This window comes from Belonocnema kinseyi, chromosome 1, assembly GCF_010883055.1.
Source record: "Belonocnema kinseyi isolate 2016_QV_RU_SX_M_011 chromosome 1, B_treatae_v1, whole genome shotgun sequence".
Classification (NCBI taxonomy): domain Eukaryota; kingdom Metazoa; phylum Arthropoda; class Insecta; order Hymenoptera; family Cynipidae; genus Belonocnema; species Belonocnema kinseyi.
This window is the reverse complement of record NC_046657.1, coordinates 167,328,071-167,346,323: the sequence shown is the minus strand read 5'-3', so window position 1 is coordinate 167,346,323 and position 18,253 is coordinate 167,328,071. Positions and strand designations below refer to the sequence as shown.

The 18,253-nt window shown below is 23.6% G+C and overlaps 2 protein-coding genes across 3 annotated transcripts in view; one reads left to right on the top strand and one right to left on the bottom strand.

Annotated features, from left to right (window-relative positions):
- LOC117172362 (nuclear transcription factor Y subunit gamma-like) overlaps positions 1 to 18,253 on the top strand; it is a 26,095-nt gene that overhangs the window by 1,834 nt on the left and 6,008 nt on the right. For both annotated transcript variants that reach the window (XM_033360214.1, XM_033360223.1), the window contains 3 exons: positions 447 to 579; positions 13,327 to 13,788; positions 17,692 to 17,862. In XM_033360214.1, coding sequence (XP_033216105.1) covers positions 447 to 579; positions 13,327 to 13,788; positions 17,692 to 17,862 — 766 coding nt within the window. The remainder of the gene's footprint in view (positions 1 to 446; positions 580 to 13,326; positions 13,789 to 17,691; positions 17,863 to 18,253) is intronic.
- Positions 5,003 to 18,253, bottom strand: part of LOC117172374 (mitotic-spindle organizing protein 1-like) — a 45,811-nt gene continuing 32,560 nt past the window's right edge. Inside the window, exon 2 of the mRNA XM_033360233.1 lies at positions 5,003 to 5,326. Within this exon, the coding sequence (XP_033216124.1) occupies positions 5,059 to 5,326 (268 nt within the window). The 3' untranslated portion in view covers positions 5,003 to 5,058. The remainder of the gene's footprint in view (positions 5,327 to 18,253) is intronic.

Here is an 18,253-nt window from a genome sequence, read left to right as displayed (position 1 = left end):
GAAAACTTTTATAAATTCTTCAATTCTAGATTCTACAAACCGTCAAGTGTAATTTTTTCACATTGTTCAGTTTTAATATTAATTTTTTTTTTAATATCGTCGATTATGAGATTGATTAATTTTCTGAATGCGGATAAAAAATATTGGTTGTACAAAAATTAATAATTATTATAATAGATATGGGGCGCTTAATAAAAAAAAATGTTGTATGAAAGGCTTTTAAAAAGAAAAGAAAATTTTCTTTTTCGATGATGCGATAATCAAAAAAAATTATAGCTAAATTAAAATGCTACGCCAAAGTTGAAATAAAAATTGAAATTTTTGTATAACTATTAAAAAAATGATAATTCGAACAAATCCTTTTAATCTAGCCATTTTTAAAAATATTGGTTATCTATTTCTGTACTGTCATCTTTCAAATATAATTTAAACATTTTCATTTTCAGTAATCAGGATAGCGAAGTGGAAGGCGACTCGAATGGGGACCTTCAAATCGCTTCGCCTGGGAGTTCGGAGGCCCAAGTAGCTTTGGGCCAATTTTGGCCTAAAGTTACAGAGGAAATTAAGAAAATAACAACGGTGAGAATTAAAAAAAAAAATTGTTATTTTCTACAATCACTTTTTTTCTAAAAAAACAGTTGAATTTTCAACCAAATAGTTATATTTTCAACCCAAAAGATTAATTTTCTACCAAAACAGACGAATTTGTTAACAAATTAAAGGCATTTTCAATTAAATAGTTTGAACAGTGCAAGTGACGTTAGTCCAAATTTTATTTGGTTAATTTTTAGCTTCTTAACATTTTAAAACTAAAAAAATATCAGTTTAAAAAAACAAAACAGTTTAATTTCATACGAAGTAGTTAAATTTTCTCCCAAATTGTTGTAATTTTCAAGCCAAAAAGACGAATTTTCTACAAAAGAGGTGAATTTTTAACCCAAAAATATAAACTTTTAATTAAAAAATTAATTTTAAGCCAAAAATTTGAACTTTTAACCATTTAGTTAATTTTGGAATAAAATTAATTTTTGCTTGAAAAAAACTAATTTTAATTTTAAAATAAACTTTTAAAAAAGTAGTTTAAATTTCCCCAAAGGAGTTAAATTTCAAAAAACTGTTCGATTTTACCAACAAAAACGTATTTTTAAGAAAATACTTGAATCCTCAATTAAAAAAGATTCATTTTCAACTAAATAGTTCATTTTTTTACCAAATTATTGAGTTTTTGAACCTAAAATACAAATTTTCTAAAAAAAAACATCAAAATTTTCGACAAAAAATTAATTTTTAAACAAAAGAGAATTATTTTTAAATATGTATTTGTATTTTTACACACAAAAAACGTGCTTTGTGCAAAACAGTTACATTTTCAACCCAAAAGATTAATTTTTTTACAAAAAAAAAAAGAATTTTCAACAAATTACATAAATTTTCAACTAAATAGTTTGAACCTGCAATAAAAACAAATTAATAGTTGATATTTCAACAAAAAAGATTTAAATTCAACCGAAACAGATTAATTTTTATTCAGGCAGTTGCATTTTTAATAAAAAAATGTAAAATTTCTGAAAAGAGATGGAATTTCAGAACAACATTTTTTAGTCTAAAAAGAACAAAAAATTAATCAAATTGTTGTAATTTTCAAGGCAAAAAAAAACGAATTTTCTACAAAGCAGTTAAATTTTCAACCCGAAAATATGAATTTTTAAATAAAAAAATAATTTTTAGCCAATCATTAGAATTTTTAACCATTTAGTTAAATTTCGGCTAAAATTAATTTTTGCCACACAAAAATCCTTATTTCAATAATAGATTAAACTTTCAAAAAAGTATTTTAAGTTTCCCCCAAGGAGTTGAGTTTCAAAAAACAAAAAAGATAAATCTTCGAGAAAACTTGTAATAGTTGATATTTAGAAAAAAATTAATGAAAAATAAAAAACAGTTTAATTTTACCAACAAAATACTTTAATCTTCAATCAAAATAGATTCATTTTCGAATAAATACTTAAATTTTTCTACCAAATTATTGAATTTTTGAATCTAAAATACAAATTTTCTACAAAACATGAAAATTTTCGAGAGAAAAAATTAATTATTAACCAAAATAGATTCATTTTTAAATATATATTTGTATTTTTACAAAAAAAAAAACCTGCTTTGTGTATGAATTTTCATTCAAATATTAATTTTCAACCAAAACATATTTTTGAAATTCCGAAAAGAGATGGATTTTCAAAGCAAAAATGTATTAGTCTAAAAATAACAAAAAAATTAATCAAATTGTTGTAATTTTCAAGGCAAAAAAAACGAATTTTCTACAAAGCAGTTAAATTTTCAACCCGAAAATATGAATTTTTAAATAAAAAATTAATTTTTAGCCAATCATTTGAATTTTTAACCATTTAGTTAAATTTCTGCTAAAATTAATTTTTACCATACAAAAAACCTTATTTCAATAATAGATTAAACTTTCAAAAAAGTATCTTAAATTTCCCCAAGGAGTTGAGTTTCAAAAAGCAAAACAGATGAATCTTCGAGAAAACTTGTAATAGTTGATATTTAAAAAAAAATTAATGGAAAATAAAAAACAGTTTAATTTTACCAACAAAAACGAATTTTTAACAAAATACTTGAATCCTTAATTAAAATGGATTTATTTTTAACTAAATAGTTCATTTTTCTACCAAATTATTGAATTTTTGAACCTGAAATACAAATTTACCACAAAACATCCAAATTTCCGACAATAAATTATTTTTTAACCAAAACAGATTAATTTTTAAATATATATATATTTGTATTTTTACAAAAAAAAGCGTGCTTTGTTCAAAACATTTGAATTTTAACAAAAAAGTTACATTTTCAACCCAAAAGATTAATTTTTTACCAAAAAAGACGAATTTTCTACAAAACAGTTGAGTTTTCAACCCGAAAATATGAATTTTCATAAAAATATTCATTTTTAACCAAAACAAATTAACTTTTAACCAGACACTTGTATTTTTAATAAAAAAAGGTCACATTTATGTAGAATGAGATGAATTTTCAAACCAAAATCTTATTAGTCTAAAAAGATCAAAAAATTAATTAAATTTTTGAATTTTCAAACGAATTTTCTACAAAACAGTTAAATTTTCAATAAAAATATTTGATTTTCAACCGAAACAGATTAACTCTGAACCAGATAGTTGCATTTTTAACGAAAAATATGACTTCTACAGAAAGGGATGAATCTTCAACTGTTTTATGGTAAAATCGTGGAGCCCATGATAAAAAGGAATTTTTATAATTTGTAAAAATTGGAAAAATAGCTTAAAATTCGATTTAATTTTTCATTCAACACTTTTCGATTTCGAACTACAAACTATAATATTTGAAAAATATTATAATATTTTGACACTATTTTTCTTTAATTTGTGACACTATTTACACCGTTTTTTATCTCTGAAGTGAGCCTGAGGCCTGATAGTTGGAATTTTTAAGATTAATTTTAATGTGTGCTTAGAAACAATTTTTCTATTTTTTTCATTGTTTAAAACAATTAGTAAATACAACAAATAATTATTTATGGGAAACAAAGTGTTTTATATGGATTTTTTTTCTCGTATACATTTAAAAAACACGTTTCCGGTTAAAACTCTTTTTGTTAAGAAAAAAATTGTTTTACTATTTCATGTAAGTTTCAAAATATTATAAGCTCTAATGAACTTTAATCAATACATGCAAAAATATTGATTTAAATATACAAAAAATATGAATTATAGACGATCAGAAGTGAAATACGAATTCTAAAATAACTTTTAGGTTATGAATATTTGATATATAAATTGATATAAAGTTTATTTTAAGTTCATTTTTATGTTATAAGAAGTTAATTGAAGCTTATTGTGCATTAAAGTTTACATAACGTACTAAAATAATTTTTTTTTTCTACAAAAAGAGTTTTAACATGAAATGTATTTTTTCACTGATTTTCACTGATTTTTTGAACTATGCAAAACAATAACAAAATAACAGTCAATGAAATAAAAAACTTCAAAACCTAAGGCTAAAATTTTTTTATTATCCTAATAAAAACTGAGCTGCAAATTATTCAAAGCAATTTTAAGCATTCATTTGTGACAATTTTGGAATTATGCTTTATTTTTTTAAATATTCGCTTAAAATTAATTTTCCAAAATAAAAAGTCATTTTCAGTTTTCCTTGGAATAGAAAGAAAACATTTTTTATTCTTTTTGAAGCCTTTCATAATTCTTAAACTATTTCTTAATTTATTTTTATTTAAAATAATTAAAAATGTAACGCTCAAAGTTTAGTTTTTAACATTTAATTATAATTACTGTTTTTAAATGAATGGTTAGATGTTTATAAATATTAAGTAATTGTTATTTTTCTTAATTAAAAATTTTCAAATATAAGACTAAAAAAATATTTTTAATTTAATAAAAGCCCTTAATTATGATTATATTATTTCGAAGTTATTTTAAAATTGAAAATAGTTTATAAAAAACAGTTTAATTTTTAACGTTAAAATTTCGAAATTCTTTAATTTTCAACTGATTCCGAATCGTCTCCTAAAATTTATTATTATTATTATTATTATTATTATTATTATATAAATTATAATCCTTAACGAATAGTTCAATTAGATAAATCATTATAATTTATGTTCACATTTATCAACAAAAAAGATTTTTTATCCAAAACTGTCGATTACAAACGCTACTAATTTGTAATTTTAGAGTCTTTAAAACTGCATTAAAAAATTCTTCAAAAGAAAAATGTACGCTTAAAAATTTTAATCCAAAATGGAAAATTTCTAAGTGAAAGATTTTCGAATTACGAATTGTACACTGAATGATATCATAATTGAAAAATATGAAAAATCAACTTATTTTTTTTTCAAACTGTCAAAATTAAACTTGGACAGTTTTTTGCTTCCAAAAATGTTTAAAAATTCCCATTCGAAAAATAAATTCTGGGCCCCTAAAAAAAGTAACAATTTTCTAAAAAAGAAAGGAATTTATTTTACTACTTAAATTAGAGACATATATAAATTCATTTAAACGAGGGAGTTTTGCTGACGCCCGTATCATCTGGGGTGGAATCCAAAGCCTTAATTTCCTTCTGTAATTCTTTGACGACAGTGGCCAGGGCCTGGGGATTAACTCCATTTTCGCATAATCTCACGCAGATACTCAGAGTCGCAGGATCCAAATTTGTATTAAGTAATTTCGCAATTTGATGCAGAGTTTGGAATGTTTTGCGAGCTGCATTCACTTGATGATGGACTGGCTCCGGCATGTTGGGTAATAGGCGCTCACCGCTGAAAAAAAAGAATGCATTTATGCTTCCGGTTCTAAAGATAATAGAAATTTAATTTATGAGTAAGAATTTTTTCTAGGTCTTACGGCCTTTATTAAATTAAAAGAATAAAAACGAAATTACTGGAAAGTTCGTTTATTAATATTCTGACGTTTCGGCTATCACTGTGTGCCTTTTTTCAGAGAAACTAAATAAATATTGTTTCTTGAATGTAATTACAAACAAATTTGACTAAAACACAAAAGAAATAAAATCGGGAGAACCGGGAGAAAATCGGGATAAACTTTCACCGGGAGAAATTCGGGAGAAAAAAATTACACCGGGAGATTTGTCATATTTCATAATTAATGCTTTTTTTCAATGTGCCCGCTAAATTACACATTTTAGCTTTTAATAGGTTTTAATTTTGTAATAAAAATTGAATTGGTTCAGCTTAGAAAAGATTAATTAGCACTTTAAAAATTATTCCTTTTCAAGTGATTTAAATTTACATTAAATAATTAAAATTTTTAAGGGTTTGATCATAAAAATCTTTTAGTATCACAATTTTTGATGACCATACATTTTTTCAGTTTAAAATAAAGTTCACATTCGTTTCAGTTTCAACTTTCGGAAGTCGAATTTTTTTCATGTTTAATGTTTCCCATTTAAAATTGCCCCATTTTCTAAATTTTCAATCTGAATTCATTCAATTTCGTGATTCTTCAATTTAAAATAAAATTGTTTAATTTGCAGGTCTTCCATCTACAAATTATACAATTTTATTCCTTTTTCTTATTAAATTGTCCAACATCGTGCAATATTTTATTTTCATTTCAGAAACCTTCAATTCGAAATTATTAATTATTGTTAAATTTTTTTAAAATAAAATTTTAAAAAGTTGGTTTTAAAATTTATTTTTAAATTTGCATATTTTTCATGTTAGGAAATAAAAATCCACATACGTGAACGCACGATTTGCGCGCGTGAAATTACTTCTAATGCGTAATAAAAGGCATCTTTGCATTTTTGTATCAGGCACAAAAATGTCCTTATCCTACTTTTATGATTCAAAGTTAATTGATTTTTTGCAAAAGGATTCGTTGATGCTTATCGATTTCTGCAATTGATTATATATGTGAAAAAACTGTGTTTCGCAAAGAGATTTTATTTTTTTAGAAATCGGGAGAAATCACTCATATTTACCGGGAGAACCGGGAGAAAGCCAGGAGACGGAAATTTTATAAATAGTGCCCACCCTGGTAAATTTTTAAAAATAATACTGATGTGTGTCACCAAATTAAATTGAAATATACAAAAAAAAGTATTACATAAAAAGCTTCATAAAAATTTGAGAGGCTTTTTTTTGAGAAACTACATCTTAATTGATGAAAAAAAAATCTTGATAATGTTTTTGGACAAATAAGGAAAGCTCGCCAAAGTAACTGAAATTTTAACTTGGTTTTGTTTATAAAAATGGATTCTATTTTCAGGATGTAAAAATTTTTTAGGTAAACTGAATTTTGCAGGTGTCAAGAGAATGAAAATAATTTCATCGGTATCTTTTAAATGGTTGTTTTTGCAATGAATTCTAAGAAAAAATTGAAAAAAGATCACAGAAAATTTTTAATTATTTCCTGAAATTATAAAAAAATTATATAAAAGATTTTGAAACAAAATTTGGCAATTTTACCATTGTACAGAATTTTAGAAAAGTTAGGGAACATAAGCCTTCTTGTGCAATTTTGTTGCACAATTTTTTTTTAAGTTTATGTTGATTTAAAAAATTTTGAAACTATTCCAAAATAATTAAAACTTGTAAAGATGTTTCATAATTTTATAAGGTTTCAAGAAAATAAAAACATTTTGTTAGTTTCCTATGAATATTAGAAATTATTTTTTATTAAAAAAATTGATTTTAGTTCATTATTTAAAATTATTTTTTTTTATTTTTCAGAATTAGAAAAAAATCTGATAAAATTTGAATAATCTTTAAAGATTAGAATGTTTAGAAGGTATGAAAGGATTATAAACAAAGAATTTTCTCAATATTCGGGTGATAACTTTAAATGATTTTTTTATTTTGATAAATGAATTTTAAGAGAAAATTAAAGAAGGTTTTTAAACATCAAAACGATTTCCTAAAATTTCAAAAAAGAGTGTAGAAGATTTTGAAGAAAAATGTCTTAATTAGATAGGATTGAAAAATTAAAAACACATTTTTTAATCGAGTAAATTCAAGAAATATTTAGTAGAATTAAAGAGATTTAAAACGAATTTTAAAAGAATGTTGAAATATTTCAAGAGCAGAAACCAATTTCCTTAAAATGCTTGGGAAAATTTAGAAGATTTAGGGCAATTTTTTTACATTTTGAATGATTTAAAAAACTTTTGAGAAAAATTGAAGTCAGAAATATTTTCAGGAATTTAAAACCTTCTAAATTGAGAAAATTCAATTCAATAGATGAAATTCAAAAACTTTGAAATATTTCCGAAAATTTATCAAATATTTCTTGAATTCTTCCAAACTTTAAAAAAAATTCCTAAACATCTTTTCAAAAGACTCGAATTTTTCCCACTATTTTGTAAAATTCTATAATGTAAAAAAACTCTTTAAAATCTTCTAGAATCTTTTGTGACACATCTGATATATTCAAAAAATTTTTTCTTATTTTGTTATGAATCTTATAATAATTGTATATTTATATCAATTTAAAAACAAACTGATAATACTTATTTTCTTCTTCTCAATTATCATAATTTAACTTGTACTCAAATTAAAGTGCTTATAAAGTTTTAACAAATAAATAGTTATTTGAAATTTTTATGTTATATTATTTTATATTTTTTATGTTATTGAAAAAAACTTTTTAATTTGTAAATTTAAAGTAGTACCCTCATTAGGTAACTTCAATATTTATATGGCTATAAAAATATTGAAAAAGCACTTTCTCCTTTTATGACTTGAAGTTGCTTAATATCAAGATTATAAATTTTTTAATTTAAATAATAATCTCCTTTTAATAAGAAAATTCATAGAAACCCTTATGCGAATTGAGGAACTTTTTGTACTTTTTAATATTCGTGCACGATTAAATGAAAACTTAAAAATTATCTAATAAATTATTTAAATTTTTATACATGTTTTATATCAGTGCATTTTGCGGGAAATTAGTTTTCAAAAAATATCAAATGATCAATTTTAAGCAGTAACCATCGTCAAAATTCCAAATTGTTAAAAACTGTAGGTTTTTGCTTTTTGCACTCGAAATGGGTATTTCAAATAAAAAATTATTAGATTTCAAAGATTAAAATTATTTATACATTTTTGAATTAAATTCATTATATTTTAAAGTTTCATAGTTTGGGAAAAATTTTAGGTTACTTTGTTAAAACTAAAAATTGGTATTTCAAAACAAAAATCCTTATAATATTTTTAATAAAAAGTAATTATATTTCAAAAAATATTCACCATTTTTCAATAATTTTAGATTATGTTGGCACTTTTCACCTGAAATTAAAATTTTGAACCAAAAATGTTTATATTTAAATCGAATTGTTTTTGTTTCAAATTATGAAACTTACAAGCTAAAATAATTTCGAATAATTTTTGTTAAAAAATGAGATTTCAAGAAAGTCATAATTTTTTTAATTTTTAAAATTACTTTGGCGTTTTAAAGCGAAAGGCGATATTTTCAAACCAATATCATTATAATTTTAAAATTAATTTAATTCTTTTTTTTAAGTTTAAATTGTCGAAGATTAACATGTTTAATAAAAAAAGTTAATTTCAACGAAGGTTTAGACCTTTTGAACAATAGATTTTGAACAAGATAACAATTTTCGAACAATTTAAAGCTGTGTTAACGTTCTTCAATAAAAATCGGTTATTTTATTTTTAAAAGACGATTTATAATTTAAAATAATTTTTGTATATTTTGTGTTTTTTTCTAAACTTGATATTTTTAATTAAAACAATTTTTAATTTTTCAGATTATCATTGAGTCATAAAATAACCATTTTTGTACAATTTTGGGGGATTATTGACCTCTTAGGCGGGAATTGGTAATTTAAATATAAAATAATTGGATTTCAAATAAGATAACAAATTCTGGAACAATTTAACTTATGCTCGTGCATTTCATCGGAAAAGCTCACATTTTCGGGATAATAATTCAACTGCTTTGTAGAAAATTTGTCTTTTTCACATGAAAATTGAACATTTTACGTGAAAATTCAACAGTTTTTGTACAAAATTCAAATTTTTAAAATAAAATTCGTCTTTTTTCTTATAACTTATATCTTCTTGGTAGATCTTTAATATTTTTTTGGTTAAAAATGCAACTGTTTGGTTGAATTTTTTTTTTGCTTAAAAAATTCAATTATTTAATTGAAAATTCAACTGTTTTGTTGAAAATTGGTCTTTTTGGGTTTAATTCAACTACTTACTAGAAAGTTGAATTACTTTTTCAAACAGTAATTTTTTTTAAGATGCGTAATTTGAGTAGAAAACTTATCTCTGGTTGAAAATTTAACTATGTATTCGCTTAAAAATTCATCTACTTTGTTAAAAATAAATATTTTTACTTTAAATGTGAACAATTTAAAGTCTTTGAATTTAAATTTAAGATCGTATTTGTGGGTTTTTCATATCGGAAATCGTGACTTTGAATGAAAAATAATTGTATTTCAAAGATTAAAGTTTTTTAAAACAAATTTTAGGTCATATTAAAGTCTTTTGCCGGAAATCGATTATTTGCAACAAACAACATTATGTTTAAATGAAGATTTACCATTTTAAACAATTTTTTATTATTGTATTATACTTTTCGTCTAAAATTAATATTGTTAATAAAAAATTATCAGAAGTTAAGATTCATCTCAGGTTTCATCAATTAAAAAAAACATTGTCCTTGCTTTTCTTTTTTATTATTTCAGATAATAGACATTATGCAATAAGAATTTTTACATATTAATATTAATTTAACAAATACGTTAGACAACAAAAAGGGTCAAAATATCTCCAGTATGCCACTTCTAAATCGATAGTTCTATTTTTAAATCAATTTATACAGTTTTCGATTTGTGTTTATATCAAAATAACTCCCCTGAAATATTTTTGAATAAAAATTTTGTTTTGAAAAGTTATTAACAACCAAAGTTCTTGATAATTTTTTTAAATGGATTACTCGCAAACGGTTCATCTAAATTCAATAATTGAGTTATGAAAATTTTTGTTACGTAGTATACTTTACTCTAAACCAATAGATTCCACAATGTCTTCTGAAAATTGTATTGAAGACAAAGTTTTTATTTTGAAGTAGTTCAAAAGTTATTGATTTTTTTGTGTTCATGTTCATTTGTAAATGTTTACGAAAAAATGAATTTTTATTCAAGTGGTTCAACTTTCTACCAGGTATAGTTAATTTTCTAACCAAAAAGATGAATTTACAACTATAAGAAGATAAATTTTCTACTAAGAAAGATGAGTTTAACAAAATAGATCCACTATCAATTAAAAAAATCTTTTTCAGCCAAAAGTTGAATGGTTAAGTTTTCAGTTAAAAAGATTAATTTAAGAAAATAATGTTATCAAAATAATTCACTTTTCCAGAAAATAGATGAATTAGTTTAATTTTCAATCAAAACATGCGAATTAAAAAAAAATGAATAGACAAATTATCATTGAAAAGATTAGTTTTGAATTAAAAAAATATATATAATTTTCAACCAAAAAATTAATTTCTCCAACAAACAGATGAATTTTTAACTGAACTAATGAAGCTTCAACACAAAAACTGATTTTTTAATAAAATAGTTTAATCTTCAACAAAGTGTAGTGAAATTTTCAATCAAGAAGATTAATTTTATACCAAAAAAGTATTTTTTTTAACTAATCATTTTAAAGATTCAACCTAGTAGTTGAATTTTAAACCAAAAAAGATGAATTTTCAATAAAAAAATGTAGAAGGTGGTATTTAAAAGAATGTAGATTTTTAAAATTGACTATACTTTTTTAAAGATTAAACTATAAAATTTTCGGAACAGATTGCAGAATCTATTGGAACGTGGAAAATTTCTTTCACAGGCGGAGAAGTTTAATTAATTTTCGATTGTTAAAACAAAATGATTATTTAAACAATAAACAAATGTTTTTTACTACCAAATAATTTTTTAGAGTAAAGTATACAATAAATTTTTTGCAAATAATATTTTAGGGGAGTTATTTTGATATAAAAAGGAATCAAAAACTGTATAAGTTGATTGAAAATAGAACAATAATAAAAAATGGTTTAAGATTGTAAATCTTCATTTAAACTTAATTTTGTTTATTGAAAATAATCGATTTCGGGCAAAAAAAACGTTAACATGACCTAAAATTGGTTAAAAAACTTTAATCTTTGTGATACAATTATTTTTCATTCAAAGTAACGATTTCCGGTATGAAAAGCCAACAAATATTATGTTAAATTTAATGTCAAAGGCTTTAAATTCCTCACATTTAAAGTGCAAATATTTATTTTTAACAAAGTAGATGAATTTTTAATCGGATATATAGTTGAATTTTCAACCAAGTAAGTGAATTTAAACAAAATAGTTACATTTTCAACCAGAGATAAGTTTTCTACTCAAATTACGCATCTTAAACAACATTACTTTTTGAAAAAGTAATTCAACTTTTAAGTAAGTAGTTGCATTCAACCAAAAAATACTAATTCTCAACGGAAAATGTAATAGTTGATATTCTAAACAAAAAAGATGAATTTTCAATTAAATAATTGAATTTTTAAGCAACAAAAATTTGTTTTAACCAAACAGATGCATTTTTAAACAAAAAATATTAAATATCTACCAAGAAGATATTTATAACAAAAAATACTAATTTTATTCAAACCAGTTGAATTTTGTACAAAAGATGTTGAATTTTCAAGTAAAATGCTCCATTTTCATGTCAAAAAGACGAATTTTCTAAAAAGCAGTTGAATTATTAACCCGAAAATGTGAGTTTTCCCGATGAAAAACACGAGCATAAGCTGAAATTGTTGCCGAATTTGTTACCTTATTTGAAATACAATAATTTTATAATCAAATTAACAATTCCAGTCTAAGATGTCAATAATCCCCCAAAATTGTACAAAAATAGTTATTTAATTACTCAATGATAATCTGAAAAGTCTGACATATATGAACAAGAATTTTGATTGTTAATAACTTTTCAAAAAACATTCTTTTTTTTGCAAATAATATTTTAGGGGAGTTATTTTGATATAAAAACGAATCTAAAACTGTATAAGTTGATTGAAAATAGAACTGTCGATTTAAAGGTCGCACACTTGAGATATTTTGACCCAAAAATAATAATCGCGCGTAGAAATAAAAATGTTGGTATTGCAGAATCAGGCTGGCCACCGAACCGGGAGAATCGGGAGAAACGTGCACCGGAAGAAAACCGGGAGAGAAATATTACACCGGGAGCTTTCTCGTATTTCATAAGTCGCGCGTTTCGTAGCATCGTGTGTCCGAACAACCAATCACGAAATCGGTAGTTATTTGTGATTGGTTGACCGCCCATATTACCTTTTCGTGTCTATATAGAGTGCCTAATGATAAAATTTGATTTAAAAAAACTATATATAAAATGTTATACTATTAAAATACTTTACGTATAAAAATGTTGTGCTCGGTTTGCAAATAGTTGTTAACTGAACTATTTTCGCTGATTACATGTTCCTTTAAAAATTATATAATAAAATCTTTGCATTTTCCTTTATGAGGCATTACATTTTTCTCATCCTACTTATTATGATTGCTCATACGTGAAAAAATGGCACTTTTCGCAACAGCAGTATATGTATATTTTTTTAACCGGGAGAAATCACGAATTTCTACCGGGAGAAAACCGGGAGAAAAAAAAGAAATAGTGGCCACCCTGAGAATACAAAAAAAAAATTTTTATAAAAAATCCTATAACTTTAAAAATAGAGAATGCAATGAACTTCTAGAGTGAAATTAATGTTACAGATGGACCTGAAGACACAATCGCTACCTCTTGCGAGGATAAAGAAAATAATGAAGCTCGACGGCGATGTAAAAATGATAAGTGCCGAGGCCCCGATGCTGTTTTCAAAAGCGGCCGAAATTTTTATCCACGAGCTGACACTTCGAGCCTGGGTACACACAGAGGACAATAAGAGAAGAACTCTTCAAAGGAACGACATCGCAATGGCGATAACAAAATATGATCAGTTCGATTTTCTGATTGATATTGTTCCGCGGGACGAACTCAAGCAGAGCAAAGCGCAAGGCGATAACACTGTTCGTACCTCCATGAATTCGGACCAGGTTCATTATTATTTCCAACTGGCGCAGCAGCATGCCTCGGCCAACCAAAACGCGCAAAACAATGGAAATAACGCTCAACCGTTGCAGATTGTCCAACCCAGTTCCGGACAAATTCAGACGATTAACATCGGCACCTCAGATGTACGTTTTTAGTTTTCCTACTTTCTTTATTCAGGATGGTCCTTTTTATAAAAGAAAAAAATTCCTGGTTTCTTTTCGGTTTGCAAAATATTTTTCGGGGTGAATGAAATTGAAAAATTCGCGACTCTAAAGCTACAATTTTTCGATTTGAAGTAGTAAAAACTTAGATGCAAATTAAAGAATCCAAAGCGTAAATCTTGAATTTGTACCTTTTAAAATTGTAGCTTGAACGTTTTTTTTTTTTCTAATTTAAAAATGTTGTATTCAAATTTTCAATAATTTACACGTATAAAATGGAAGCTACTTTTAAATTTTCAACTGAAATTTTGTAAATTAAATTCAGATAAGTGCCAAATAAATTTGTTGTAAGTTTTATTAATTTAGAGTTGAAACATACAGATTCAGTTCCAGAAATATAAATCCACGTTATCATTTTCAAAATTACACCATTTTATGCAATTTGAAGCTTAAAATATTAATAATTGAAAAGTTTAATTTTTATTCTAAATACTTTTAAAAAATCCTTAAGGTGTTTCAAAATTCTATTTAAAAATCTTGAAAAATCTACACGTTGTTTTAGATTTTTTCACATTTTTAATAATTTTAAAAATTTTTTTCAGAACTTTTTAAACACATTTTTAAATGATTCGAATTTTTCCTATAATTTTTTTAAATCGTGGAAAATAGAAAAAATGTCCTTAAAATCTTCCACATCCATTTTTGACAATTTTGTAAATATTTCTTAATTTTTCTTAAAATATTCTCTTGAAATTAATTTTTCAAATTTTTTTCTTACAAAATTTTTTATTCAAATTTTCAATAATTTACACGTTTCAAAAAGTTCAAGTAAATTTTTCAACTGAAATTTTCTAAATTAATAAATTAATAAATTCAAAGATGCAAATTCAGTTCCAAAAATATAAATCCACGTTATCATTTTCATTTCTCTAAATTAAAAAAGCAATCATTGAATTTAAAATTTTTCAAAATTACATCATTTTACGCAATTTGAAAGCTAGAAATATTAATAATTAAAAAATTAAATTTTTATATAAGTTAAAAATTTCTTAAATTAAAAGTTTCATTATTTTTATTCTAAATGCTTTAAAAATCCTTAAGATGTTCCAAATTTGATTTCCAAATCTTGAAAATCTACACGTTTCTTTAGATTTTTCAAATTTTTAATTATTTTAAACACTTTTTTCAAAACTTCTAAACATATTTTTAAATTATTTATATTTTTCCTACAATTTTTAAAAAATGTTGAAATATTTCTGAATATTCTTAAATATACTCTTGAAATTTATTTTTCAAATTTGAAAGTTTTTTTATTAGAAAATGGTGGATTCAAATTTTTAATAATTTTCACGTATAAAATGGAAACTACTTCAAATTTTGAACAGAAATTTGTTTTAATTAAATGCAGATAACTGCCAAATAAATTTGTTTTTCAACTTTGATAAATTTTAGAGTTCAAAGATGCAGATTCAGTTCCAAAAATATAAATCCACGTTAACATTTTCAATTCTCTAAATTAAAGAAGCAATAATTGAATATAAAAATGTACAAAATTTTATCATTTTATGCAATTTGAAGCTAGAAATATTAATAATTAAAAAGTTAAGTTTTTATATAAGCTAAACATTTTTTAAATTAAAAGTTGAATTATTTTGAATCCTTTAAAAATTTGTATGATGTTTCAAAATTTGATTTCAAAATCTTGAAAAATCTACGCGTTGATTTAAGATTTTTTCAAATTTTTAATTGTTTTTAAAAAATCTTCAGAACTTGCAAACATATTTTAAAATGATTAGCATTTTTCGTAGAATTATTTTTTTAATCGTGCCAAATAAAAAAAAATCCTTAAAATCTTCCACATTCACTTTTGACAATTTTGTAAATATTTATAAATATTTTTAAATATACTTTTGAAATTTATTTTTCAAATTTAACAGTTTTTTTTATTAATAAATGTTGTATTCAAATGCTCAATAATTTACACGTATAAAATGGAAGCTACTTCAAATTTTTAACTGAAATTTTTTAAATTAAATGCATATAACTGTAAAATACATTTTTTAAACTTTTATAAATGGTAGAGTTCAAAGATGCAAATTCAGTTCCAAAAATATAAATCCACGTTATCATTTTTAATTCTCTAAATTGAAGAAAAAATTACTTAATTAAAAAATTTTCAAAATCACATAATTTTATGCAATTTGAAAATAAAAATATTAATAATTGAAAAGTGAAATTTTGATATAAGCTAAAGATTTCTTAAATGAAATGTTTCTTTTTTTCTAAATACTTTAAAAGTACTTAAGATGTTTCAAACTTTTATTTCGAAATTTTGAAAAATCTACACGTTGTTTTATATTTTTAATTATTTATGAAATGTTTCGCAGAGCTTTTAAACATATTTTAAAACGATTCGAATTTTTCCTACAATTATTTTTTTTTAATCGTGCCAAATAAAAAAAATCCTTAATATCTTCCACATTCACTTTTGACAATTTTTGTAAATATTTAAAAATATTTTTAAATATACTCTTAAACTTTTTTTTATTAAAAAATTTGGTATTCAAATTTTCAATAATTTTCACGTATAAAATGAAAGCTAATTCAAATTTTGAATTGAACATTTTTAATAATAATGCAGATAACAGCCAAATAATTTTTTTTAACTTTTATACATTGTAGAGTTCAGCGATGCAGATTTAGTTCCAAAAATATAAATCCAGATTATGATTTTCAATTCTTTAAATTAAAGAAACAATAATTGCATTAAAAAATGTGCAAAATTACATCATTTTATGCACTTGAAGCTGAAAATATTAAAAATGGAACAGTTACATTTTTATATAAGCTGAACACTTCTGAAATTAAAAGATGAATTATTTTTATTTTGAAAGTTAAAAAATCTACACGTTTCTTTAGATTTTTTCACACTTAAAAATTATTTTTGAAATTTTTTCAGAATTTCTAAACATATTATAAAATGATTAGAATTTTCTCTGCATTTTTTTTATCGTGCCAAATAAAAAGAGAATCCTTAAAATATTCCACATGCATTTTTGACAATTTTGTAAATCTTTCTAAATTATTTTAAATATTCTCTTGAAATTAATTTTTGAAAATAGAAAATCATTTTTAATTTTACTAGGAATCTTCAGGAAATATTTTCTTATTCTTTTAAAGCATTTCACACTTCTTAATAAGATTATAAATTTTTTATTCAACAATCTGACTTAAAAAATTAAGTTTAAAAAATAGAACAATTAAAAATGGAATGTTCAAAGTTTTTTTGTTTTTAATTTTTAATATTTGATTTATAATTACAAATTTTAAATGAAGTCAGATATTTGTAAATATTAAGTAATTGTTCTTTTTCTCCATTTAAAAATGTAACATTTCAGACTGAAACAAAATTTTAAATTTAATAAAAGCCTTGAATTATGAATATATTATTTTGAAATTATTTTTAAATTGAAAATATTCTATAAAGTATCAATCGGGCGTTTGTAAACTGATACCAAATCGTCTTGTAAAATCAATTTTCAATCCTGAAAATACAGTTCGATTTTAAAAATCATTAATTAATTTATATTCACACTTGGTCTACTAAAAATGTTTTTTATCGTAAATTTTCGATTTCAAACGCTTCTACTTTTTCATTTTTGAAGTCTTTAAAACTGCATGTTAAAATTCCTTTACTTAAAATGTAGCTTAAAAATTAAAATCGAAAATGCAACATTTTTAAAGTGAAAGATTGTCGGATTACGCATTCCAAACCGAATGATATAATAAAAAAAGATAACAATTTAGCTAATAATTTAAAAAACTGTTGAAGTAAAAGTTCAATAAAAATTTAAAACCCATATTTTTCCTCTTCTTTTTTTTCAGGACCCTAATACGAATACAACGCAAACGGTAACGGTACAAAGCCCACAGCAAGCGTCGGGTCAACAAGTAATTCAACTTCAGCAGGCGCAACAGCCACCCGCGTCTCAAGGAGGCGGAATTCAGATCGTGCAACAAATAGTGACACCTAGTGGCGAAATTCAACAAATACCTGTAAGTTTTAACGTCTAAAAATACCTAAACGATGCAATATTACGGAACTTCAATAAGAAATTAAATCTCATATTATCCCTCGAATGGCACGCTGGTGCGAATTCGCACCCGAAGTTTTTTCATTTTGTTGACATTTACGCAAATATAGCTGCAGCAGATTATCCCCAAATATATTAAATATATATCTTAAATATATATGTTAAATATCTGTGATATATGCTAGTCTTTTTATTATACATTCAATATATTAAATATTTAATATTAAAATTTCAAACAAACCAATTCGCACCAGTGTACCGTTTGCGTATGCTGGGTTGGAGTGTACCGTTTGAAGGTTTTTATATGATCTCTACCTACCTAAGAGATCTTATAAACTACATTACTAATTTTT